The sequence below is a fragment of the Saccostrea echinata genome, unplaced genomic scaffold (assembly GCF_033153115.1).
Source record: "Saccostrea echinata isolate AGI-Se365-2 ecotype Australia unplaced genomic scaffold, CSIRO_AGI_Sech_v1 ptg000014l, whole genome shotgun sequence".
Classification (NCBI taxonomy): domain Eukaryota; kingdom Metazoa; phylum Mollusca; class Bivalvia; order Ostreida; family Ostreidae; genus Saccostrea; species Saccostrea echinata.
This window is the reverse complement of record NW_026889763.1, coordinates 9264706-9292424: the sequence shown is the minus strand read 5'-3', so window position 1 is coordinate 9292424 and position 27719 is coordinate 9264706. Positions and strand designations below refer to the sequence as shown.

Here is a 27719-nt window from a genome sequence, read left to right as displayed (position 1 = left end):
GAGGACAAATGGGCAATCAATCGGATTATGTGACCCTTGTATAGATTATCTACAAGAAGTCAAATGTAAAAAACAAGCAATTAGTCGAAAACAAAAGGTTTGAAAGAAAGAATAATGTTATATTCAAATTCAAACTAAAAGTCAGCAAATAATGCAAATGTTCTCGAGGTATCTTCTACCGTATATTATTAAATTAATGACTGAAGAAATGTCCACAATTCAGCTACGTTACAAAGCCTGATGTGCATATAATTAGATAAAAATATACGGGATCTAGGTGTGTCTTCACTCTGATTTCGACTGTGAGAAGTTTAGGCAATGGATGATAACCCCTTCACTCTTTCAGGGGCCATGCTAGATTACTGTTATCTTTCTTGGAAATTCTTAATACTTGGTTTTTCCTTATTTTACATATTATAGTAGAATTATACTGCAAATTAAATACTAAAAAAAACGGTATATGGCTAGTGAATTTGTTGACCAGTTTGCTTCACAAGTTAAGGTGTGCAGCCCTATGACACCAATCCTGTATAAACAAGAGGCAGGTACAAAATTCTGTATATGACAGATACTCTATATTAAATAAGTATTCCATCATAATTCATTGATACTCATTTGAATACACAATATTATAAACATTATTCAATAAGTCATCATACAAAGTTAGTAAGCCATCTTAACATTAAAAAACATAAAATTTGCAAGTACTAGTATACAAAGTATTGACCTTCATAGAGCCCCACATTGCAGCGAAAAGTACGTGCGCTTTGCCCGGCATGTATTTATTTTTATCTTACATTAATGAGTTAATTAAAAATCATTGATTCTTGTCCTCGCGTCTTGGAGTTCTGCCATGTGTTCAGTTTTATTAGATTTTTATTATGATAAGAATTATTGTATTTTCTAGCATTATAATTAAATTCATTTAATAGATACTAGTATTCTCAATCTACATATGAAAATCCAACTTATAGTTCACTTTCTGTGGATGAAATTCCTTAGAATCATATTTCAGTCTCTAAAATTTTCAATATTTAAGTCAATGAAAGTAAGTTAAATCTACTCTACCTACGCTGGATTCCTAAACTTCATAAAAATCCTTACAAAAATAAAGATAACTTCCAGCAACTGCTTTTCCAAGCCCCTATCTTTATTTCTAACAAAAATTGTAACTGCTCTATAGGAGAAACTTCAAATGTACTGTGCTACAGCATATTTAAGAAATGGTGTGAATGAAATATGGATTCTCAAAACTCCAAAGAACTACTACACTTTTCATAACCATTCGTAGACTATTTGATATCATAGACAACTGCTTCTTCAATAAAAATGAAATTTTCATATCTTGTAATTGGTCATCTACAATTTTTTTTGTAAATATCACTCTGACTCTACACGTGAGTACTCTAATAGAGAGGTTGAGATTTTAAACTTGTACGCGTACGTGTACGTGTGCACAAACTTTGACGTACAAGTACACGTTTTTTGTAATTTGTCTGTTGAGATTTAATGACGTGTAACATGAACGTGTAGACTGTAATCGGTGTCTCTGTTTCAACTATTTAGTAGTTTTGTGACATTAGTTCGACTTTAGTTAGAGAACAAAACATGGTTAAAATAAGTGTTCATGAAACTTAAACATCCTAAATAATGAACAACAATAACAGTTTCACACATAAATTGACTAGTTTTTATTAAAAAAAAGCTACAAGTTTACGCCTACGTGTAGATGCCTTTTTACAAGTCGTAGGAACGTGTAGAAAACTTATCAACACCAAAACTGATGACGTAATACGCAAGAAATTTAGGGAATTCCCCTACTAGACGTACCCGTACACGTACACGTATGAAATCTCAACCTCTCTATTGATATTAAAAGGATGCTTGAGTTCGTCATTGACAGCATCTTTGTACTTGGTAGTCTTTGGAGCCCAGGTATTCCACAATCTGATGGAACTTCGATGGGCAGTAAATGTGCCCCTTTTTTAGCCAACCTGTTTTAATACTACTGTTAAGCAGAATTTATTCAAAAACGTTTACATGAGAAGAAAACTTTTTCTGTGGCCTCCATATCGACATTCAGATATATCGACGACGTTTTGTCACTTAACGATAGATACTTCCATTCATATGTGGACTCGATATACCCCAGTGAACTCGAAATAAAAGATACTGCAGAATCTGTCACATCTTTTCCATATTCGAATGTTTTACTTACTATAGACAATAAGGGACAACTAATAAATAGACTGTATAATTGAGTGATTGATGGATAGTATGTTGTCTTCCGTCCCATTTGAGATTTTTTTCATTCAATTGGAGACGTCACCATATACCGATGAAGGGTTTCAAATTAAGACCTTATCTAAGCACTCATGGTGTTTGAGTAGTGAAGGTTCATAAATGTGCCACAACTACCGTGACACGGGACCTCGGTTAAAATTATCTTTGGTCTTTCAGGTCATTCAATAGGCCCGTTACTCTCAATTCTAATAAATATATTTAAATTTGTATAACAGAGGCCTAAGTGTCCTTGGGAATTAAGTGCATTTTGATTTGAAAGAATTAAATACACGATAATATTGACCTAGATGCTGCCGTCTTAAACTATGGACTGTTTCCTTTAGACTCAAGATTCCACGCTGCTATATTTTGTAATATTTATTATTTCAAACATTGCCTATATAAGTCTTCTCCAAGAAGGTCAAGGTCAAGGTCACAAGTGTGTGGAATTAACAAATGTAAGGATTGACAATGGAAGGTACAGTGTGTAACGGGAAAGGAGAAAAATGCAGCAGACCAGACCGGGATTCGAACCCGGGCCCCCTGAATCTCCAGTGAGGTGCTGTATAGCTACCAACTGAGCAATCTGGCCACCGGTGATCGAAACCGTCTGACCGCCACATTCCTCCCTCCTTAAAATTCTTTGGCCCCCCCACAGACTCCAACCCAGGCTCATCCCTGGCAGGCCTCTTACCTGTCACTTCCAGGGCATGGCACGGCACCAAATGTAACGGGAGAGGAGAAAAATGCAGCGGACCAGACGGATTCGATCGCCGGTGGCCAGATAGCTCAGTTGGTAGAGCACCTGATTGGAGATTCAGGGGGTCCGGTTCGAATCCCGGTCTGGTCCGCTGCATTTTTCTCCTCTCCCGTTACAAGTACATAAAAAATTATTAAAGCATATGTATATGGTAGATATACAACTGTCAAGGTTACAAGTGTGTATTACTAGTATTGACAATTAAATTTATGGATTGACAATGATAGGTATAGTACATACACAATTACATGTATAATGAAAAAGATGAAGATAACAAACAGTGATCGATCTAAAAAATCTATAAACAATACAAATGAATTCTGTAAAAGGGACATAAAACACGGACCCCTGAACATTCCAGAAGTGTGATCAGGTGCCTAGGAGGAGTAAACATCCCATATTGACCGGTCACACCCGCCTTGAGCCCTACGTATTGAACAGGTATAGACGGAACAATCCGTTGTCAAATTCAATATAACAATTGATATGAAACAAGTCAGCCAAAATACGACCCAGTGCTAGGTTATAAAGCAGACATTTTTAGATATATGTGTGTATAGGAAAAATCAGAAGGTATTGTAGAAAACATTTCTATACATGAAATGATTTGACGTCTTTTGTAGCAAATAGGGATAATTGTAGCAAAAGGGCGAATATTGTAATAGGGCTTAAAGATTCCAAGCTGCTATATGATGCACAAAGTATCTAGTTTGACGTCTTTTCGAACATTCTGAAGATGGTCACATTTTTAGTTGTAATAACCTCTCAAGGACAAATCATCTTTAACAGTTGATTTCAATCATTCCAAACGCAGTGGCCTAAGAATTTGTATGGAAAATGTCAGGCAACATTGTCTTATCGATAGATTGTATATGATGACAAGGTCATTGTATCGAACTTAGACTTTGAGAAATTTGACTTAAACGACACTGCTGATATCCATGTATCATCAACTTATTTGTCACTAGCTTGCCTCCATTTAGAAATTGTTCATACGTAGAACGAGAATATGCTCTTGCATATCGAATCAACTAGGAGACTTAAACTCCATATGCAGGTGATAATTGTATATTGCTACATAAATACGGGAGTTGACGATCGAAAAATTAAAGTCATCAGCTTTATCATAAAGTTTAGTTGTTAGTTTGCCATCAATGTTTTTCTCTAGTAAAATATCCAAATATGAAATACATGTTTCAGACTCCGTAGTACTTTTATTTGGAGTTCAAATGGATATATCGAATTTATTAAAGATTGCATTCTTAATTCAATTGCACGCACGCACACACACCCTCACACATACACACACACATACCCTCACACACACACACACACACATACACACACACACACACACACACAGAGAGAGAGAGAGAGAGAGAGAGAGAGAGAGAGAGAGAGAGAGAGAGAGAATACTACACTGGAAAAAAAGGAATAAATGAAAAAGCAAATTAACTTCTTCATTCAACGTTCATCAATAAAATTGTTATGTGTTATGGGCCAACAGATGTTCACCTCTTGTTGCATAATGAAGAATAAGATGTCTCAAATGATTAATGAGAAGTAATTAAATTTGTAAGCAGAGTTTGGTTACACAAATACCCAAGTTAGATATTGGTATCATTTAAATAAATTATTCAAAGGCGGTTTACAGATAGCGTGATTTGATTACGTTTTCAAAGATTCTTACCAAACTTTATCGGGAAATAAATTCTAGTACCCAGTATGTTTATAGATGGGTGGTACGACAAGTTGGGTTGATTTTCCACCTTTAATACTAGTGTTGCATATGTATATTTTCCACACATCAAAAAACCATTAAAGTGTGGAATCTCTACAAGAATGTGACTTACAAGAACACAGAACACTCATTTGAAAACTAATCATAATCGGATGGTTTCAAGAAATTTAGTTTTTTCTATGGAATTACTCATAATTGCATTATTCATACTTAATCCTAAAGCAGGTAAGTATTCCACAATGAAATGAATCCAGATAAAAAGTAATTATTAATCCAAAAGAAAAAAATATACTCTTAATCAATAGCTAATTGATGCAGATGTTCAATTCAAATTCCTTCAGATTACTGCACTTTGAGTATTTTTTTTAAATTTCTATATCTTATTTTTTGGTTGTGGAGAGTGTAACATCCGTAAGATTAAAAGTACCTCTACGTAGCATTTAAAAAAGAAAAAAGATTAATATTCTGAGTATCTTTCTGAAGGTACAAACAATTAGAATGAAAAACGTCAGTCAGCATTAAATTGTTGATGTTTTTAGAGGTCCGTGTTTGCTCTGCTCCCGATTTGTATTGTTTGAATGGACATTGGTTATTGTTTTATTTCCATATTTCGTTATAGCTCTTTACAATTTCAAGTCAAAGGTAGTCGCCAAAATTTAAAAAATCAGAAGTATCTCTCAACTCATTTGTTCGTCTCTACAATCTCGCATTCCCAACTCTGCTGTAAAATTTTCAACATTTGGTAACCTTTGAATTTCCATGGGACATAGAAGCTACAGGACTGAGGATTATACATTTCTGTGTAATTGTTTCCCAAGCTAATCTAAAGGACCATTATTCATTATTTGAAAGAAAGGGAATTTACACTGAACTTTAAATGCTGCATAATAATGAGACGGACTGTGGCCCTGCTGTTCTTCAGACACTGAATTTTTAAGATTTTTTTTCATCGCGTTTACTTTCGCAAAACTTCCTACTGTTTATATTATAAGTATCATGTTTTAAATTTTGATTTACTAGGTGTAGGTAAACGCAAAATTTAAAACTAGCTATACTGTTAAATTTTGCATTTTTTCTCCCACTATTAAATTCAAAATTAAAACATGATATAAGTATCACCAATCCTGGATCTGCATTTGTTGTGAGGAAATTTTTTGACAGATTTTCCTGGCATATTCATAAAATTTTTATTCTCTTCTGTGATCCATCCAAGTCTATTCAAGGAAACCATCAATTAAAAAATTATCTAAACTACATTGAGTTTCTTGCATAATATGTCATTATGGTGCTCATTATGATTACTCCTCTTATTTACCTAGGCCACGTCTGGTGTTTTCAGGGATCAATGTTTTTTTTTTTCTCTGTTCACGATTCGTATTTTTTAACTCTATTTCTGAGATCGATCACTGTCCGTTACCTTCACCTTTTACTTGTTAAACATCTAGGGCGATTAAAGTTCAACATTGATTAAAAACAGAATCAGGAAGGGAAAATAATAAAAGTACGTTAAATATTGAACTTTATTTCAAGATCATAACACTAGTTGGCTAGACCATTAAGCATTCGTGTTTTAGTAAGGGAAAGTGAGTTTTTCTGGACGAAGAGTGTCCGGCGTCCGTATGCCCTGTGTCGACTGTGAACTTTTCACATTTTCGACTTCTCCTCAAGAACCACAGGGCCAATTTCAACAAAACTTGCTCGATGCATTCTTAGGTAAGGGGATTTAATTTTATTCGAATGAAGGGCCACACTCTCTTCCAAGGGGAAATAATTAAGGAATAGGGAAAAAATAATAGCATTTTTAATAATCACATAGCCAGAAAAGATGAAACTTCTGTGAAAGCTTTATAACATAGTTATAGTTATAAATGTGTTCAAATCATGATCCCCGTGGGTAGGGTGCGCCACAATGGGCGATCAAAATTTACAAAGGTATATATAGGAAAATCCTTCAAATCTTCTCAGGAACAGCAAAACCTTAATTAGTCACATTTACATGGAAGCATCCTCAGGTAGTGTATATTCAAATTGTTAAAATAATGACCCCCATCCCCCCTCCCTCGGGGTAGAGTGGGTCCACAATAGGCGATCAACGTGAGAAAACACAGGTAATTTTATTAAAATATTTTTTCCTAAAGAACAGCAAAGCCATGATTAGTCATATTTATAAGGAAACATCCTCAGTAGTGTAGATTAAAATTTATGACCCCCTGGGCTGGGGTAAGGTGGTGCCACAATGGGTCATCAAAGTCTTACATTGGAATATGAAGGAAAATCTTTTGTTCATATTTATATGGAAGCATCCTTAGATTCATTTATTTCATATTATGACCTCACAGAGCTAGGGTGGTGCCATAATTGGCGATAATTTTTTTTACATAGGAGTGTAAAGGATTTTTTAAAAACTTCTCCTTAAGTACAGCAAAGCCATGGATTGTCATTTTAAAAAGGAAGCATCCTCAAGTAAGGTAGATTCAAGCTTGTTTAGATCCTGACCCTTTGGCGTATTTTTGGGCCACAACTTTTACCTAGGGGTATATTCATGTAGGAGAAAATCTGTAAAATTCATTTAAAACCTGATATGGAAGCATGTTTGGTTAATGAGATTGAAATTTATTCAAATCATGAACCTCCTCCCCTACCCTCATTCGAAAGACCCGCAACTTTCACTCCAAAGTGCCGAGCGGTTGGCGGAGGAACAGTTGCGACCTATTTTTTATCGGCATAGGTCAGTCGCGGCCGTAATTCGAACACATGACCTTCCGATCACAGAGCAAGCACTCTACCGACTGAGCTACAGTGACGGTCAACTGTAATGAAAGTATGTGCCATTTCTATTTATTTTGCAATTTGTACTTTTTTTTTTACTCTGTCAGTTCCGAAAATCTTGTCCTAATATTTTGTCATTCTGTCCTCTTGAATCAAACACTTAGCAGAAGTGGCTTCTTTGCAATGTAGACATTAAAACATTAAAACTTGTACGTCTTGTTTTAATACGTGTTACAAATGTAAATTTAAGTTTGTCCCTCACAGTGCTTAAAGCTGAACACGATACGCAAAAGAAATTTATCTGCCATATTCTTTTATTCAGTTGTTATATCTGAGGACTCCTATATAACGCGTTCACTTAGTCACTGTTCAGTGTAATCAGTTGTCACTTGTGTAGACGGACGTATGCGACATAGCTATTGTAAAACACTCGGTTGCGACAAAAGTAAACATGTGCTTCTTCCATCACATGAGATGTAAACAAAAGTAAAATAAGATAACCAGCACGAACACGTGTCGTCCATTCCACGCGGGTACCCGTAACAAGAAAGCAGCCCAGTCAGCTATAACGAATGCGAAGGGTATACCCACGTGCTGATATCGGAAATAGTAAAATTAATATAGCATATGCCTATTTACGAGTCGTGTTTAGCTTTAACTTTAAACTATTCTACATGTGCCATATTTCACAATGGCTGCACAGTATACGAGCTCTGATTTGTGAGAATAGGGAAAACTCTGAATAATCTTCCCAATCACTATTAACAGAAGCACAACTGTTGAATTTTGAAACATTCTTTACGTGATTTCGATTGGGTCAATCGTATCCTATCAATAGGTTACTTGTGGATAATGGGTAAATCCACATTACACGTATTTGCAATCATAGATATAAAAAGCACGTATTATTTTGTGTTGAATAAAGATATCCATCTTTTGTTGCATAATTTTGAAAGATTGTACTAACAGTTTAAAGCCTGGCTATTGTACAATTGTAAGCAGGTCAAGGGTAATACTATTAAAGCATTGGACAATGATATCATTTAAAGATAACAAATACTTTAAAGGCAGTTTGAAGATTCCGCAAATTGATCGCATTTTCAATATTCCTTTTATACTTAATCAGGAAATAAAAAGCAATATTGTGCTTAATTGGGCGGTACCACTGGTCGAGCAGATTCTCAGTCTATAGTAATTGTTGCTTTTGTTTACAAGATCCAGACTGCGATACCTAAGCAATAAACAAAAGAGTGGTTAGGGGTAACATTTTTTATCGTCGGTCTTAAAATAAAATTGAATAATAAATTAATAAAAATGAATATTTCAATTAATATTTTAAATTGACTTTGGCCCCTGTATTCATAGAACTTAAACAGATTATCGTCGGTCCTGGTTTGGTTTTAGCGACATCCTAGGGACTTATGAATTTTCTCCACTGTAATATCCGTAACTCGTAAACGTATATATAAAACGGATTTTAGTTAATGTTTGTCTTCTCATGACTAGGACTTGTTGACTGAAGTTTACATTGAATTTAGTTATTGGAATCCTTAGTTATCTTCATCACAGTGAAATTATGAAATCATGCAAATTATGTGTGTGTGTGTAAAAAATGATGTCACTTTAATATCTTTACTCATATTTGCTATAAAAGATTTAAATTCCTCATTCTTAATTTCTACGGTACAGGAATTAAACTCCCGATGTCCATTCGATAAACTTGAGTTAGCTATAATCGTAAAGCTTTACAAAAATTGTTAAGAATGTTGCCAGGGACTCCCGAAGACCGAAGAATTCGCTATTTTAACTTTTATAGTTTATCGGATTTTCAAAGAGTATCATGAATAGGTTGAAATTAATTCTAATTTCATTTAACTATCAAGTTTTCAAACATTTCATACTTTGATTTTTAATTTCTCTTTCAGTGATTTTCATTTAAATATATAAAATCTTCCAATCTTTTAACTAAGTTTCTCTAAGAACCGTTCAATACTCTTCACAAAACGAAAAGTTGTTGTCTTTGCTTTATTTTCTTTTATACCTTTTTGTCTTCCTTGCTTCTAACAAGTTCGTATTTGTCTTATAAAAGGTGTACTAATCTCCTTTCTATTCCTTTGATGTTCCATATTTCCATGGTCTTTGAATTGTCCCTCTTACTTGCTTTTTGTAGTTTGTTCTGAATATCTTTGTTTCCGCTGGGTTTTTTTTGTCCACCATGGTACCCTAGAATACAAATTGGTTTACATCTTCTTCTGGCTCGTTGATTGCTGTGGTAACATCTCTATTCCTTGTGTAATCAGTCCTCAGTGTTTAGCATTCCAGGGGCTCGTTTTACAAATTAAGAATTTTCATCGAGAAAAAAAACTTACAGTTTTTCAATATACATGTGTCGTTTATTAATTTTCAATCTGAAGTTGAAAATGATTATATGACAAATTATCATTTGTCATGTAATTATTTTCAACTTCAGATTGAAAATTTAAAAAAAGAACGACAGAACTAAAGACTAAGACCAATAATTTCAGTTGTTCCAACATTTTACCTGACCAATAATTTAGATAAAATTTCTCTCTAAAGTTTTGTCCCAAGATCTGAAAAAGAAAAAATATAAAGAATTTCAAATTAATGAAAAGAAGACAATGATTCGCAAAAACATATTTTGGTCTTAAGTCGTAAGTTGAAATGTTGATGTTAACTAGAGCAGAGCTCGTTGCAAAGCAACGAGTAGGTCTTCCGTTGGAGCTGCGAACAGGAAGAAGTGACTTTGAGTCAAGGTCATGCCACATTCTAAGGTTATAAGCAATCTTGTAAGGGGTATCAACTTGCAATGTCTCACCAGTAGAAAGACAGTTAAGGAATGTTGTTTCTCCGTTGATGACCTTGAACTCGTTCAAATGACCTTGCATCAAACCATGACACACTCTGGTTATAAGCAAACCCCATCTATGTGTTACCGACTCGACAAGTTAGCACATGTTCTTTCAGACCATTCATCCAGTCAAAACATTCTTTCCTTAGTGACCCTAAATTTAATCAACATGGCCGTAGGAACCGAGGGAGGGGGGAGGGGGCTTGTCAGGAAATTTATGGTAGTAGTGCCCCCTCAAATGTCAACTGAAAATGTATGGCTGTGCCCCCCCCCAAAAAAAAAAAAACTGAATTTGCTTCCTATGGGCCTGATCAAGGCAATGATACACTCTGTATGATATCAGCGATACCCTTTTGTGTGTTTCGGAATTGACAAGTTCACAGTTTGCATTTATTGCATGATAGTGAGGGAGACATGAAGATTTCTTCGCCCATAAAAAATCATATTCCCCGAGGGCAACATGAAGATTTCTTCGCCCATGAAAAATCATACTCCCCGAAGGCAACGCCCGAGAGAAATATGATTTTTCATTTGCGAAGAAATCTTTATGTCTCCCTCACTATTATGCAATAAATTGTTTATAATACCGAATTAACCAAAATGCAGGAATTACAAAGGAGATCCAATGAATAAAGCAAACATGCATTTGATGAGAACGATATGAAAGAGATGTAAGTTACAGGTACACCAATAGCCTCGTTTCATTAAAAAAAATTCCTACGTGACAAGTTTGTGTGATCACACCAGTAACATTCAAACACCATTACATTTTTACACATTTAAATCGACACAATCAATCAACGATAATATGTTGACGGTGCGACCGTTGGGCGAGTGCATTGTTCACTTAATTTTAAGATCCGCCTCTTCAAAAAGCACGAGACATTTGGAACGTCTAGACTGTGACGTCTCATGACGTATGTTAGCTGTATTTCCATAAACGAATTTTGAAAAGTGCAAACATTTTAACAAAGAACGTTTAATCTACTATCTGTATGCAATTCCATTAATTAAGGTGATTTTTTGGGGTGAATTTTTAGTTGTTGTTACCGCGCGAATGAAGTTAGCAGCGTCGCTATAAACAATCTAACTCCTCACTCGTTTAATTGTGACGTCACAATCGTGAAACACGACGTTTTGTTGCAGGGCAAACATGATGGACACGTGACTTTCTCGACCAATCAAATTCTATTTTACTAGTGATTTTTCACTTGTAAGCTAGTTTTCACAGAGGTATAATAAACGTTTTTTTACACCATACATCGAAATAAATTATCATAATTTCTATAGTCGTAATTTATTAGGTTCAACTCACTGCTTTAAAGGATCATTGTAAATGTTTTATGCCCGATTCGGATACTGAACAACTTGTGATTTTTGAAACACTGATGCCCCCATATGGCATCTTATGGAAAGTTAAAAGTTTCTCAAATGCAAGTCAAACTCCATGGTCAAGATCAAAAGATAAAAAAAAAATGTTATTACCCAAATAAAGGTCTTGAACAAAGAATATACTGTGAAATATATACTAGTATGAAAGCCACAGCAGCAACAGTTTACAAGTTATGGCCAAGGTTAATTTCTTTAAAAGGTCAAACTCCAAGGTCAAGGGATCATAATTGTTTGTACTTGAGGGAAGGTCTTAATTGTTACAAGGAATACACATGTGGTATTAAAAAGCCTTAGCACCAACTGTTCAAAAGTTAAAACCAAGGTTAAAGTTTTTCAAAAGTAGGACATACTCAAAGGTCAAGGTAAAATGGTCAAAATTAAAGGTATACAATGACAGGCCTTGTCACAAGAAAATTACCTATGTAATATAAAAGCCCTAGTACTAGTCATTCAAAATTAAGTTATTGTCAAGGCTAAAGTTGTTTAAAATATTAAGTTGGTCAAACTCCAAGGTCAAAGTCAAATGGTCAAACATATTTATACCCAAGGAGGAGACTTATCACAAGGGATACAGATGTGAAGTATAAAAGCCATAGCACCAACTGTTCAAAAGTTTTGGCCAAGGTTATAGTTTGGTAAAATTTTGCGAAAGAGGATCAAACTCCAAGTTCAAGGTCAAGAGGTCAAATATTTTGGTACCTGAAGGAAGTCCTTGTTACTAGGAATACACATAAGAAATATGAAAGCAGTAGTTCCAACCAATCAAATTTTATGGGCATAGTTAAAGTTTTTGCGGACAAAGAGGCTAACACAGTCTAACAGACAAATAGACAGGTGGACAGGACAAAAACTGTATGCCCCCCGGATCTTCGATTACAGTAGCATAATAAAATGTCGGCGTCTTTGGGTTTTCGCATTGGCCTTAAATCTGAAAATCCAAAGGATTACAAGGTGCATTACGATACGCTTTCACATCATGTTCTATAAACCAGAGCATATTGTCTGCAAAGATAAATATTTAATTCAGTATTTAATTAGCTATGCATAATTATCTATGTTGTTTTAAAAAGGAAATATAAAAAAAAATATTTGTTTTATATTTTTCGATGTAGAGATATACAGAAAATGTTTTCCAATTTTAAGTCCTATCGCAATACACATTTAAAAAAAAGTGTGTGTTGGAGGGGGGGGGGGGTCATTACATTTTTGCTGGGATTCGCCTATGTATGACCGTAGAGAAACAAAGAGTGGGGAGGGTGCAAGCAGCAACTAAATCAAAATTTACATATTAAAACTACAACAAAAGACTATTTTCAGAAGGTCTGCCCCCCCCCCCCCCCCCCGTACAATCCGTACAACGGACCTGTGAGAAAAATACTGATCCTACATTCAGAGTCCCGGGGCACCAGGAAAGAGTGGCAAAAAGAGAATATCGGTTTATTTCAGTCTATAAGTCGAATCAAAATATCTTTTCCTCAAGAGTCTTCTTTCTTTGAGTTCTTCCCAGTGATCGTGTGATTTATTTCATTTAATTTACGTTCTGTACTGGACTTGGAAAATGAGGACATCTTTAGGTTCCTGAGCTGGCCTTGAAGCCCGCAGAACAGATTTTCTGCTTTATGATAAATTCAAGTGATATGTAATACGGTATTAATTTTGTGTTGATTTTATTAGTGTTAATTTCATCAAGAAATATGAAAAATTAATGTTTTAACTATACATAGTGAGGCATTTTTTGTGTGGAACGATTATTTTGGGGTTTTCACGATTTTTTCATATGGTACACATGATGAGTAAGTGCAATAAATATAATTTGTGGAAAAAATGTCCAACAAACATTGGGGTTGAATTTGGGGGGGGGGGATCCTTCCACAAGTACTTGTGGAAATTTCTTGATACATAAACAGAAGAACTGCGAACTATAGTATTGTTCTCCCGCCTACCTCCAAGTCAATTTTCAAAAGTTATCATATTTGAATGATTTTTTCATATTTATATAGATATTTATATGAATTTTCATAAAACATTATTTACTTGGGAAAACAAAGAGAGATAACTCTATAAATTTGGTAGAACTTTTGTTTTTCACTATAGAAATCAATGGAAAACGGAAAATATTTTTAAAACATCTTTCCCCCCGTGAAACAAAAATTCCTTTTTACAGATAATATGGATTGTTATTTCACAAATTCATACCAAAGCTTTTTGTGTTTCACGGGGGGGGGGGGGGACATATGTTTACAGACAAAATACAACAAAAATGCTCATTTTTTCACCAATTTCGTAGGGGTTTACAACTTAAACGTTGTATTTAATCAATAACATATGTTTAATTTTATATGTGTAAAACATAAGAAAAGATTTAAACAACATTTATCCATATCCAAGAATATTTTAAAATATGATGCTGCTTTCAAGCCCGATTTCAATGTAAAACATCGTCTACCCCCCTTATAAAAAGAGCTGAAATTAAGAGTAAGTAACTATTTAACACTAGTATTAAAATTTTTAATCAATTACCATTGAACTCTTCTTTGCATTCAACAAAGATTTTATGGCCAAATTGCCATTAGTATTGAATTAAATGGGTGTAAAATGTAGGCGGGAATCGAGAGTTAGCGTGCGTGGTTCTTTAAAAGCATGTATTAGACATCTTTTGAAGGGAAGAGGGCACGGCCGTAATTAAAAGTTATATAGAGACTAGGAAGGAATGAACTGTCATTAAATTTTGGTTAAGAACTTTTACCTAAACTCTTCACTTTCACATTTTCAATTACAGATTCCTGTTTTTAAAAAGCTATACATGTACATTTATATGTATCTATTAGATGCATAAATTATGTTATTAATCATTTTATCTTAAAGGAAAAGTAAAAATCTCAATCAAACTTGTTCCGCATATTATGCTCTCTGATTCATTACTCAACAGATGCTTCATATACATGTAAGAAGGGAAGACTGCAGACTGCAGGTGTGATAAATTCACAGCATGCAGCTCCAGCCTTAATTCCAACTTTGTTCCAAAATATTATTATTCAGCGCGAAAAATTAGAATTAGCCGATAGAATATTTTGAATCACTTCGGAAATGCTGCCGTAACACCAGACTGAGTTCACAATATCGAGTGATTTTGATTGACAGGTGTAGCGCCGTTCTGCATGGATTTCGTGTAACTATACATGTACTGCAGATTGTGGTTGAAAATAATAAACAAACAGATCTAAAGAAAAGATATTGTATACTGTACATATATTTGTTAAGAACCAGTTCATTCATGAAACGAATTTAGTCGTATTATGTGGGCCCATGTTAGATTTGACAAGTTGATTTACTAATAGAAATTCAATGGACCACAGTCATTTAGGGTATTCCGAATCACCCCGCACATCGCGACTCTCGGTAATTTACCTTACCGCTGTTCCTCGCACGACACATGCACAGGTGTGACAACCAAACAGTCATTATTAGTAAGGTCTATACTTATTGCATACAACAAATAAAGAGGTAAACATAATGCGTTAACTAAAAGAATTAATTATTTTAATTCATTAACTTCCTATCCTTTTCGAAGAAAATGCCCGTGTAGAAACGTATTTCTCATCGATGTCGTGGCGTTGTTGGTGGATGAAACATGGCATATAAGGTATCGATAGAACGGTAATTTTATAAGCTTTTGTGAGTATTATTTGTTTTTTATAACACCTCAAAAATATACTAGTTATGACCGCATTTGTAGCCCCCTACAGTTTCGAACCACGTGTGTACATGCCCCTAGCCAAATAAATTGCACACGCTACATGTATACTTGTTATATGTCTTATTATTACTTTTTTTATAACATTGTTTTTCTTAAATGCAAGGGGTATGAAAGTAATGATTTGACAAAGCAAGAGCTATAATAAGACTATCCCGGGTCCCGGTATACACTTAATCAGTGTTGATTAATGTTCATATGTACGAGTACACGTATGCAAATAATTCGATAGCTTTTGAAGATTTCAACATACATTTTTGTAACACGCATATTTGTAATAACCACTTTATATACAAAACAAAATTTCATTCTCTTATATTGTAATATGGACGTCGTAATAGATCTGACTGAATGCTTGACATGCCTGTTTCAAAAACGTTTCCTAAGTTATCTTAAGATATGCCTAAGTTATAACTTTAGAAGTTCCTAAGATTTATCACAGCTGTATCGCGAAACAATCTTATCTAAAAAAAAAAAAAATTATAAGTCATTTCTTAAGTTGTGCCTTTAAGGACTAATAAAATAACATTCCCGCTCTATATACAACTTTCAGTATGGTATATATTTTTAGATTCAAAAAGGAAGTGTGCGAGGATTGGGGATTGCCCCCACTTTTAAAGGATTTGGACGCAAGTGTGCTTAACTTTGCGAAGTGTGTTGCTAGATCTAAGCATTCACAGACACACCCTTTCAAGCCATCTTCCCTTCCGAACACACGATATTTGTATTTTAATTTTTAAACATTGTTGTAGGTGTTATACATTTACTTTATTTTGTTCTTATAAGGTATCTACATGTAAATAAAATTTTAAAATGAATGCTTCGTAGCGAACACATGCGAGTTTATATTTTTCAAACAATCTTTGCCAATTACTACACTGCATGTACACGTTAGTTGTTTGTGCAGTGTGTAGCAACAATGTATTTCAACATCGAGGTGCCCGCGGCTCTCTGTGGCCACGTGTATGTAAACGAGGACTGGACTACAACACTTAAAGACACAAAGCGGCAGAGACGGATGAAACTGTTTGCTATATTACAAAGACTTGAATTATAGTACATGTATATTTGAAGGAATTTTTATTTATGTTAATGTTTATTTATTTCCTTAAATAATAAATGGACATTCACAAGAGTGATGGTAAAAATAATATGTGCGTAGCATGCGTAGTAATTACAATTATTTACCGAAGCCCCCATTCAATTACAATTGCAGATGAATTAAAATACAACAACACGGGATAGAGCAATACTTTTTTTTAAATGTATTGTTGCGTGAACAGACAAAAACAGCGTTAAAATTCAAAATGATTTTTATGCACCAGTGTTTGGAATTAAGATTATAAAAGATCGGTAAAGTAATCTTACTGATTCGATATAATTAAAAACATAACTTTCCATTAATTAATAGCTCTTTGTACAAAATTGACATTATACGCGATCACAAATACTAGCTTTGTTTATGGCCACAGGTGGCTAGTACACTGGTGACCTCGATCAACAGCGTGGGATTCGCGCGTTGGGTTACATAACTAAACATCGAGCTGAACATGGAGACCGTAATATGCATACAGCTAATGATCGTGAATTATTCAATGCATACAGTTTAAAATCACTTACAAAGTTTGTTGTAATAATAAACGTAGAAAGATAGATTTAATATTCTCCGCTTTTGAACACTATTAACCTAATTTAAAAAAGAAGAAAAGAAAGACTAGTTGTAATAAATAATTTAATAGTGAACCATAAACCACGTTTTAAACCTTATTAAAAAGAAAATTAACATTAAATACCGCAGGGTATATTATTGATAGCAAGTCTGTTTAAGTTATACACATGAAGAGGTCTGATTTCCTTGCCGAATGAAAAACGTTACCTGTTTACCTGGCCTGCTTTCTAATATGTATTACGCAATACCCATGGTATACTCGAACAAAACAACATTTTCATTAGATCAAAAAGGTGTAAAAGAACAATTTTGTTCCCAAGATCCAGATCGAAATATTTACCGTTTTTGAGTTATAAAGCAAAAACTTTAAAGGGCCCAAGATCCCTAATCATAGGGGCCAGCCCCTTTAAAATAGTATAATATGAAAGCCCTTGCAATTATGCACAACTTTTGTTCTACATGTCTTAACAAAATATTTCTAGTTTTCAAGATATAAAGGAAAATATGTCAAATTTTTTGCTGTTTTCCGCGTTCTAACTTTTGACCCCTCTCTAGCGCCATTTTTAATGCGAAAATCAAAAAACAAAAACCGATGTGCACAACTTCAATGCTTCCTCTTTTCAATTTCAAAGGGTTTTGTGCTCCAATTATAACCATTTCTGAGCCTTTGTCTGGAAATCGGAGGCATGCAAAATTCAATCAAAGGGGAATAACTCGTGAACAGAAGGTAATTTCCGAATTGTATTACGGTATTCTGACAGTGTTTTGTAAAGTCTAAAAGCTCTGAAAATTTGAACAAAATCTGTTTAAAAAAACAAAAGTTGGCGTCTAGGAAAAAAAAAAAAAGAATAATAAGAATAATCTTAATCATCACAATCAGTAGAAGGTCTTCCGTTGGAAACGGAAGACCTTAAAAAGAAAATTTGTGCATGTAAAGTCTATGTCTTCCAGTAATGAGGTTAAGTCCCATCTTATTTTTCTTACCACTCCGGTTGATGTTTTCTTTATCAACAAGAGAAAAGGAACCCAAACATAACACAAACGCTTAACTTCACTCCAATACCAGGAACTATTTTGACATTTTATTTTAATCGATGACTGCACATTCAATCCTTCGTATATTCCTCACACTGTGTTCATAACTTTGTTTTGATTCCATATTATGATCTTTAAACTTCCTTTGTGTACCGAGTTGAAATCCATCTCAAGGTCAGAAATATTATCTTACTATTATTCGGAGCATTACAAAAGTTATGATTTGATAAAAATTAAAAAAATTGAAAATAACGAAAGTGATCGATTTCAAAATTATTTAAAACAGTACAAATTTGTGAATGGCGCATAAATACGTGGAAATTTCAAAGGTGGACCAGGCTCCTAGGAAGATTAAGCATCCTCTGTCGACCGGTCACATTCGCCGTGAACCTATGTATAAGTATAGGGTACACGGAGTAATCCGTTTTCAAATTTAGTATTAAAAATGACCTACAATTGGTATGACCCAAGTCAGTCAAAATACGATCCAATGATCGATAGACTGTATTTGCGAATAAGGTCATTATACCGATCATAGAATTTTCAAAATGCTGACTTTAAACGATCTTGTTATCATTGGTACATCAACTGGTACAGTTGGTACATTGGTACAGTTATTTGTCAGTAGCTTGCCTCGGTTTAAAAATTGATCGTACTCAGAATATTTCCTTACATTGTGAGACAACACACCACATGCAAGTGATAGTTGAATATTAATACATAGATCCTCAAAGTAAAGAAAGTTGAACATGGAAAAGTTTAAATAATCTCATTTGTCATCAGGGAGGGGTCGACTACTTTTAAAAGAAATCAATTAAATTACTATTACTTTGGATTTTAAAAGTAATTACAAGCTGATTACAGCCATTTTAAAGTAATAAATTACATCTCATTACTTTCCATGATGTAATCATGATAACTTGTGATTAGTCTAAATTACATTAATTTTTAAATTTTATTTTTTTTTTGTTTTGTTTAATGTGCGGGGAAAAAACTGTTTTTATAAATCATCATTTACGTTTGAAAAGTAGAGTTCAAACAAAGTTTGGTTACATGTCCTTATATACGTAGATTCTTGAGATGGTTTATCTGATCATCTGATTTCTAGCTTACATACAAATAAATATCTGTGCTATTGTTGAGGGAAAAAAACCCAAATAAAACTCATTTTGAATCAAATTGTACATGTAATTGACCATATTGATATGAGTGATGAACTTTTCAATTAAACTGCCAATTGTTAGACGTTTCTACTAGAATTAACACTTTGACTAGCATGATTAGTTCACTATTGTTATTACCCAAGCTGACCCAACTCAAGTACACCTGCATTTGCTAATTAATTAACATGTTTTTATGTAAATCAAACAAAGTTGTGATTTTTAGAATACCAATCACAAAGATACATTGGATAAAAAATTCACTTGTATATTTTAAGATTTACAGGAAAACAAAAAGTTGTATTACATACATGTTATTAGAAACAAAAAAAGTCGAAATTTAAAATGACCCTGTAGTAATTTTCCTCAGTATATATATTTAGTCACACAAGGCAAATTACCACGTTGCTAAAGTATTTTGAAATGGCTACTGAATATAGCAAGGAACTGAGATAATTCACTCATTACCTGATCAATGGACTGATTATAAACAATTGTGAAGGCAATAGAAGAAGATGTAGCTATATATAGGCTATAATTTTTTATAAGAATTTTTGCTTATAAACAAATTTGTTTATAAACAAATTTGCACACTGAAAAATATTACTGAATATCATCAAAGACCTTGATTTTATTAACTTTTTAATCAATGTAATCATAGAGTAATCAAAAAGTAATCATGATTACAAGACTTTTTTCAGAGTAATCGATTAAATTACGATTATTTGTAATCAGAAAAACGGATGATTACTGATTACTCATGATTACATTGCAAACTGTAATTGATTACAACTGATTACGATTACCCCATCCCTGTTTGTCATACGGTTAAGTTGTTAGATGGTCCTTATGGTATATTGTCAGTAAATCATCCAAGTATGAAACAGATGTGGCAGACTCGGTGGTGTCTTTTATTTCGAGCTCACTGGGATATATCGAGTTGATATAAGCATGAAAGTGGCTGTTGTTAATTGATAAGATGTCCAATTGAAGGAGAAGTTTTCTTCTCATGAACATGTTTTTTTTTTTTTAATTCTGCTTTACATGAATATAATAACAGGTCCAGCTAATAAAGGAGCAGAGTTAGTGCCAATTGATATTCCAACAGCTTGTTAGAAAACTAGTCTCCGAAGACTACATACATATTGTCAATGAGGAACTCCAACATCTTTTAATATCAATACAGAAACAGAATGGTTTTTTAAAAAGTAATTTAAATTGCAGATGACCAATCAAGATATGAGAATTTCCTAGAACAATTTTCATTGAAGAAGCAGTTGTCTATGATATCAAAATCATGAAAATGCCTGATTTCAAACTGTCAAGAATGATTGTATTAAGTGTGAAAAAAAAACTTTTGATATTAATGACTTTAGAAAAAAATTGTGGTTTATAATTTTTTAAAGACTGTTTTGATCATTCAGCTGTTTTGGGTCATATATCACGCCTTTCAAAAAAATCAAATTAAGTAAAAATTTACCCTACCCTGTTTGATAAAATAAGAAGATGGGCGAACAAGGCGAGCGAAATGCCTATAATGCCTATAATGCGACAAACACGAAGATGAAAAATTAAATCTCAATTATAACAAAAATTTCTTTGATATTTCATCTAACATTTAAGTATAGTTTATGTAAAATCTCCACAACTTGTAAAAATCTCACAAGGGTTGAAATGATATATATGAAATAGCATGCACACACCAAGAAGGGCAAAAAGGATCATTTTCTCATACTTTAACACAATTTTTTGGATATGAGTGAGTCTTCGCTCCATTTGTTTTAAGTGTATCCTCAAAGTTTGCGTAAAATATACATTTTTGGTTATCAAAAATATGGAGCAAAGACACACCATACCTTAAAAATACACTTTTATCACACAACATTCGCATCTTTCCGAGAAATACTTGAAGTCCATTTAGTCCAGGATCATATCACAAACATGATTTAAATGCCCCTATTCATCAGGAGTTGGGTAGCGTAGTGGTTAGCGTGTTAGTCTCAAAGGAAAATGATATTAAGAATTTTTATTGTTAGGTTCGAATCGTATGAATCCTACATTTTTTAAATAACAGAATACTTTTTGCCAAGAAAATTTTTCTCAGAAAAGATTTGTGCATCATAATTTCATAATTTCAATAACGAGAACTCTACTCTAAATACTTTATTCACAAATTGAGTATGACCTTTATCTATTTTATATATCTGATGCTATAGAAATGATTGGAACGCATTTAGATTATAGAATTAAGGGGTTCACTTAATCAGATTTATATTGTACAGCGCATTACTTACTATTGACAGGACAGGTATCTTCTAAAGCTTAAATTGTGATAAATAGGAACATTCTATTTCAGTAAACTGCTGGTGCCGACCCAATGAAAGAGCTGATGTTATTTTTATATTCGAAGAATCGTACAGCACAGGGGAATATCCTAATGTGGCTCCCACGGAGTGGAACCACCAAAAGAATTTCTTGTCCAAGTTAGTGAACCAAATGTATATAGACTCAGACAATGGAATAAGAGTGGGCGCTGTGACATATAATACGGATCCAACGTGGCGTTTTGATCTCAACACGTACACCAGTAAGAACGAGATTGTGATTGCTATTACAAGCATATCAACTGACAGGCGGTCGAATCTGTACGAAAACGACACCGACTACTCCGACAAGGCTCTGGAGTATGCGTACACTAACATGTTCCAAGCAGATAAAGGGGACAGACCTGACGCCCCCAACTATTACATCTATACGTCAGACTCCCTTTTCTCTGCAGACGATCCATACTCAAAAGTCCATATCATAAGAAATGCTGGAGATAACTACGTCTGGGCTATCGGGGTCAAGGATGCTGCCTCCCAAACCAAATTGTCTCAGTCCGTGGGGGCGGACGGGAGGTACTTCACAGGGTCCAGTTTTAGCGCTATAAATACAGATGACTTCGCCAAAAAGATGTGGGAGGCATTCAGTGGGTGTCCAATCACAGATCCAGCCATTGGAAAATATTGTAGGTTAAGTAGGAAGTAAACACACAAACATATTTTTTTTTTAAATTTCATTTTATATTTAATAAACAAATTAACATAACAAAGAATAATTGTACTATTAACATCGAGAATAATCTTTTTAATATGCCTTTCCTTTATCGACTAACACTCTTTTGATACAGACTGCTTCCGGGTTCCTCTCCTGTATTTTGAGGAACCAAGTTCAGCTTCTGCAGTCACAGAAACCTGTGAGCAGGATACAGGTAAAAAAAAATCCCAATTTATTTCTTTATCATTTGGTAGTACAGAATATATATGTATGTTCTCTAAAAAATACTCACATTATGCAATAATGTAGATGTGTATGATCTCTAATTCTTTTGGCTGTGCTTCCAAGTTCTGTTGACTTAACAGCACAAATTAAGCACTAGTATGGAGTATCTCTTAATGAAGAACTGTACAAAATATGTTCATTTAGGAATGATGTTCCTGATGCAGGATTCCCTGTTTGAGATAAATTGCTGTGGTATAATAACGGCGTGGGAGTTCTATCCTTGTGCTGTTGGAATCGTCCAGTTTATGGTTTGGTCTCAGAAATCAGGAACAATTTATGAACTCAAGGCCATACAGGAAGTGGAGATCATAGGTCAGTCGGAAACGGCGTATAAAGCATATTTTATCGACACTATATTCAGTGTATATATATTTTTTGATAACACTTTCATTTAATATCCTTCTGATAATCAAAAAATATAATATCCCTTTTTAAAAAAAAAGAAGTCCAGTTTGATGAAAGGCGTTTCATGTTTTTTACAGACTCTGACCTCCAAGGAAATGTAAAAGCGTTAAATTACACTGTTCCCGAGGATCAGCGTATTGCTATTATAGCCGGGGACAGGATTGGATGGTAATGTATGATACTGAAATAAGAAGGGGTCATTTGGTATATCTTTCTGGTTAAAGAAAAAATCAAGTTTGAGATGAGGAGAAATATTTATCATAAAAGGAAAAGAATGGCTTTTATTTTAATATTTGTCTAGCGGTCAGTTAAAAATTAATTTACAATTATAAATTGTAGGAGGGTCTCCGAGAGAAACATTATATCATACCGAGCTTGCACATACTCAACCGACAGATTTTGTCCTCAAAATATATACCGTACTCAATACAAAGATAACCCGTATGAATACATGTTGTTTGATTGGTCAGAAAGTTTAGCCAATGCAAGTTCGTCAACAGTTGAGAAGTTGTCGGAGAGAGGATATACTATCAAAGTGTACGCCAACAACAGTAAGGAACTATATTGACTTCTGCAATTTGCAAATTACTTTGTCACCCCGAGAGAAGTTTTACATGTATTTTCATTTCCATTTAAATGATTGATTATGATAAGATTCCAAACCTCTCTCATTTTTATTCCTTGTTCCAATTCATTCACAAGAAGAACTAGCATTTAAATGTATACCATGTCAGTGATATTCATGTGATTGGTCGACATTTGTGATCTTTGGTCAGATACACAGGTGTCCTTCGAGGAATCGATGTACTTGACTTCTGCTGCTGACCACTGGCCGGTAGGAACAAGTTTTTCCTCCTATTCCATCCTAGGTCAAGATTACAAAGAAAATGTCACTGTGTCTTGGGCACTGAAAAACGATTATATTGACCTTAATGAGTCATTCAGTGAGTACAATTGTGGGTAATATTACGAATAAAATATAATAAATAAATATAAGCGAGAATATGATAAATAGTTAATCCGCCATCTTTATTCAGGGTATTTTAAAGAATGGGTTTTTCAATAGATTAGGGGCCCGTTTTACAAAAGAACTTACGACTAAGACCAAAATTTGATAATGCTTATAACTATCTATTTTACGTTTGTTTAAAAATTGTTTTAATCTTTTAAAAAAGAATTCAACAAGATATTGTCATGCTAGCATTTCAAACAGAATTATAATTACTGTAAAATTTTATAACCAACTTGAGTTTTGGATCTTAGTCGTAACTAATATTCTTTTGTAAAACGGACCCCAGATATTTTTAAATCGTAAATGTAAATTTTGAAGGAATAGAAGTAAATTGCATTTATAACCGGCTCGGGTTTCTGTATATGCCTTTAAACGTGTAGTTTAATTCTTTGTAAAAATCATATTAGTTTTTATCCAATCTATCAATACATCAACTAGAGAAAACAATTGTATTTTAGGTTTTACACAAGTAGCACGACAGCTGGAACCGTCTGAGAGTCCCGAAGGTTTGGCAGGATACCTGGCGAAGTTAAAGGTGGTGGATACTTGTCGAAATACAGCTACGACAACCTTCAGTGTAGAGACATTTAATGGGGTCAGTCTAACTTTGCATTTTCTTTGGAACTTCTATCAATATTTCAAACATGTGCTCTAGCTTCGACAAACTTTGGGTACTCTTCTGGACTTGATATAGGTTTGACGTAATTTAGACATAATTTGTCGAACTGCGCATCTCGTGCATCAAAACTGGTACCGTATAGGATTTACATTATTTAAAATACTGAACAATTGTCTTCTTCAGCCGCCAATCATTACCAATTTCCCCAAAGAAATGTCATTACCGGAAACACAGGGCGGAAGTGAGCTGGTTTACAAGGTGGCGGTGTATGACCCCACAGTGCCCCCTGATGCCGTCTGCTGTACATTAGAAAGTGTTCGTCCTCAGACACTTAACTTTGAAATAAAACTCATCAATGGGACGGAATTCGTCATCTTTACATATGAAAAGCCAATTTTTGCCTACCGTGACGTTAATTCCTACATGTTGTCCGTGTGTTGTGAGGACGGATTTGGAACGGTCAAAGGCGTTTTAAAAATTGACATCACGGAGGTTAAAGAAAAAGAATTTTACACTCCCCCTAGTGAGTACAGTTTGCAGCTATTAATTTTATTCACTTTCCACACTTAGAGTAGGGCACTGATCGTCCAAACATATAGGCCTAAATATCAAACTACAGATATACAGTATATTATACCATACGATCGAGTGTTGAATGAGGTGCATTTTAAAATTACAACATCATATTACATTTACCTGTTTTGCTATCGTAGTTTATAACACCCGAAACAATATTACCATTGCGTAACGCTAGATGCCTCACCCAACCAAGGTTTAATTCATGGGACTGGAACAGGTCCAAAAATTTTATTCTGATCGCTCCAAGAAATTTAAATGCAATGAGTTTAAGGGCGTTATACTAGTAAATATGTACACCAAATCGGGGCAGATCATTTGTTTTAAAAGTCCTGTTGTTTTATTAATAATAACAGGCTATATTGGAGGTTTTTTGCTTATTGAATTGAAAAGAATTTACTATTTTTCCTTTATTTACAATAACGGTTCGGTAGATTCAGACTGACCTTTATATTGAAGTTCATTTCTGTGATTTGTAGCCTGGTTCTATACCTCGGTGATCGCCAGTCTCCTGCCCATCTCCACTATGTACATGATCAGCTGCTTCCTGATGAATTACACCATGTTCTTCGTGGACTGAAAATAAAGAACTAGATTTTTATAGTGTACCTTTATGTGAAGAAAACAATAAAAAAGTGTTTTATAGACAATTATTGATAAGTATTGTAATACTAAGGATGGTAGAGTGTTTGCCTGCTTTGTTGACTTTCAAAAAGCCTTTGATACTGTTATCCACACAGGTATCAAAATTAAACTCCTCAGAATCGGTGTGGGAACAAATTTTTATCAAGTAGTCAAAAGCATGTATACATCAAGCAAATCCTGTGTCCGTATCGGTAATAAGATTACAAACTTTTTCCCAATAACATTGGGTGTAAAGCAGGGTGACAATCTTAGTCCCAATTTATTTAAAATTTTTATTAACGATCTTCCAGATTATCTAAACTCATCTAATGACCCAGTTTATATAAATTCAAATTCAATTAAGTGCTTGATGTATGCTGATGACATAATTTTACTCTCCTCTACAGCAGAAGGTTTACAGCAAGAACTTAATATTCTACAGCAATACTGCAATGATTGGTGTCTCAATATTAACACATCTAAAACTAAGATTATTGTTTTTAACAAAGCAGGTAGGCTCACCAAAACAGAATTTTACTTTGATGATGTTGAACTGGAATGTGTGTCTGAATACAAATATCTAGGTGTAACATTTTGTTCCTCTGGCTCTTTCTCCTTTGCTCAAAAGGAGCTTTATCAAAAAGCATTAAAATCATTTTTTAAACTCAGAAGAAATTTCATATCCCTGAATCCTGACATTAAAACCACTATTCACATTTTTGACCATACTATTAAACCTATTTTACTGTATGCATCTGAAATTTGGGGTTATTTTAACCCATTTACTAAAAAAAATAGCATCCCCAGCTGTACTATTGAAAAAGTATACTCCAACTTAATTTGTGAAAAACTTCACTTGAAATTTTGCAAATCAATACTTGGTGTGCATAAATCTGTAACTAATTTTGCTGTTTTGTCTGATTTGGGTAGATTCCCCCTGCACTTTGACATTATAAGATCAATGATAAGTTACTGGTATAGACTTGAAAATCTAGGCCAGTCTTTCCCACTTTTAAAAGATGCATATTATGAATCCAAATCACTGTTTGACAAGAATATTCCTTCTTGGTACAGCTACATTAATTTTCTTCTCACCAGTATCAATGGCATTCGCGATTTAACTTCAGTCAAAAGACATAAATTCAAACGTGCACTTAAAGATTGTTTATTTAGATACTATATACGGGAATGGAATTCACAATTGAAATCAAATTCTGACAAAAAACTAAGTTGCTACAGTACTTTTAAACAAAATTTTGGTCAGGAAAAATATCTAAATTTACTGAAGAATTTTGATCAGAGGAGAAGCTTTACACGTTTTCGCATATCAGCTCACAGACTTAATATTGAAAGGGGAAGATATATAGGCATTCCTAGAGATGAAAGACACTGTACTAAATGTAACAACAAAACAGTTGATGACGAGAAACATTTTCTTCTTTCATGTAATCATGTTAAAGATGAAAGAAATGTCTTGTATGAATTAATAAACAAATCCTGTAAGAATTTTCACAACTTGGACAGTGATAATAAATTAACCTGGCTTATGACCAATGAGGATGTGCAAATACTAATTCAAGTTAGTAAAATGATTCTGAAAGCTGGAATATAAAATATTAGTAAATTTATTAAGGTCTATTCTATGTAAAGTACATAGTTTTTATATATTACTGTGTTTTCCCCCTATATCCTTTAAAAGTGAAATGATTGAGTGCCTTGAGTACTTA

At 34.0% G+C, this 27719-nt stretch overlaps 1 protein-coding gene across 1 annotated transcript; it reads left to right on the top strand.

Moving 5' to 3' along the window:
• Positions 1-460: 460 nt before the first annotated feature.
• LOC133187071 (uncharacterized) lies at positions 461-26023 on the top strand. Its single transcript, XM_061322442.1, has 10 exons — positions 461-502; positions 21773-22442; positions 22605-22685; positions 22901-23068; positions 23239-23329; positions 23501-23712; positions 23938-24105; positions 24632-24768; positions 24976-25315; positions 25848-26023. The coding sequence occupies exons 1-10, from the start codon at positions 461-463 to the stop codon at positions 25946-25948; spliced, it is 2010 nt and encodes a 669-aa protein (XP_061178426.1). The 3' UTR covers positions 25949-26023.
• Positions 26024-27719: the final 1696 nt, after the last annotated feature.

What these genes read in the sequence shown, in the direction of transcription:
- LOC133187071 (XM_061322442.1), top strand. Translation starts at nt 461, where the DNA reads ATGGCTAGTGAATTTGTTGACCAGTTTGCTTCACAAGTTAAG. An exon ending in GCCGGGGACAGGATTGGATG is followed by an intron (nt 23,330 to 23,500) that starts GTAATGTATGAT and finishes TATAAATTGTAG; the next exon opens with GAGGGTCTCCGAGAGAAACA. An exon ending in CAAAGTGTACGCCAACAACA is followed by an intron (nt 23,713 to 23,937) that starts GTAAGGAACTAT and finishes ATCTTTGGTCAG; the next exon opens with ATACACAGGTGTCCTTCGAG.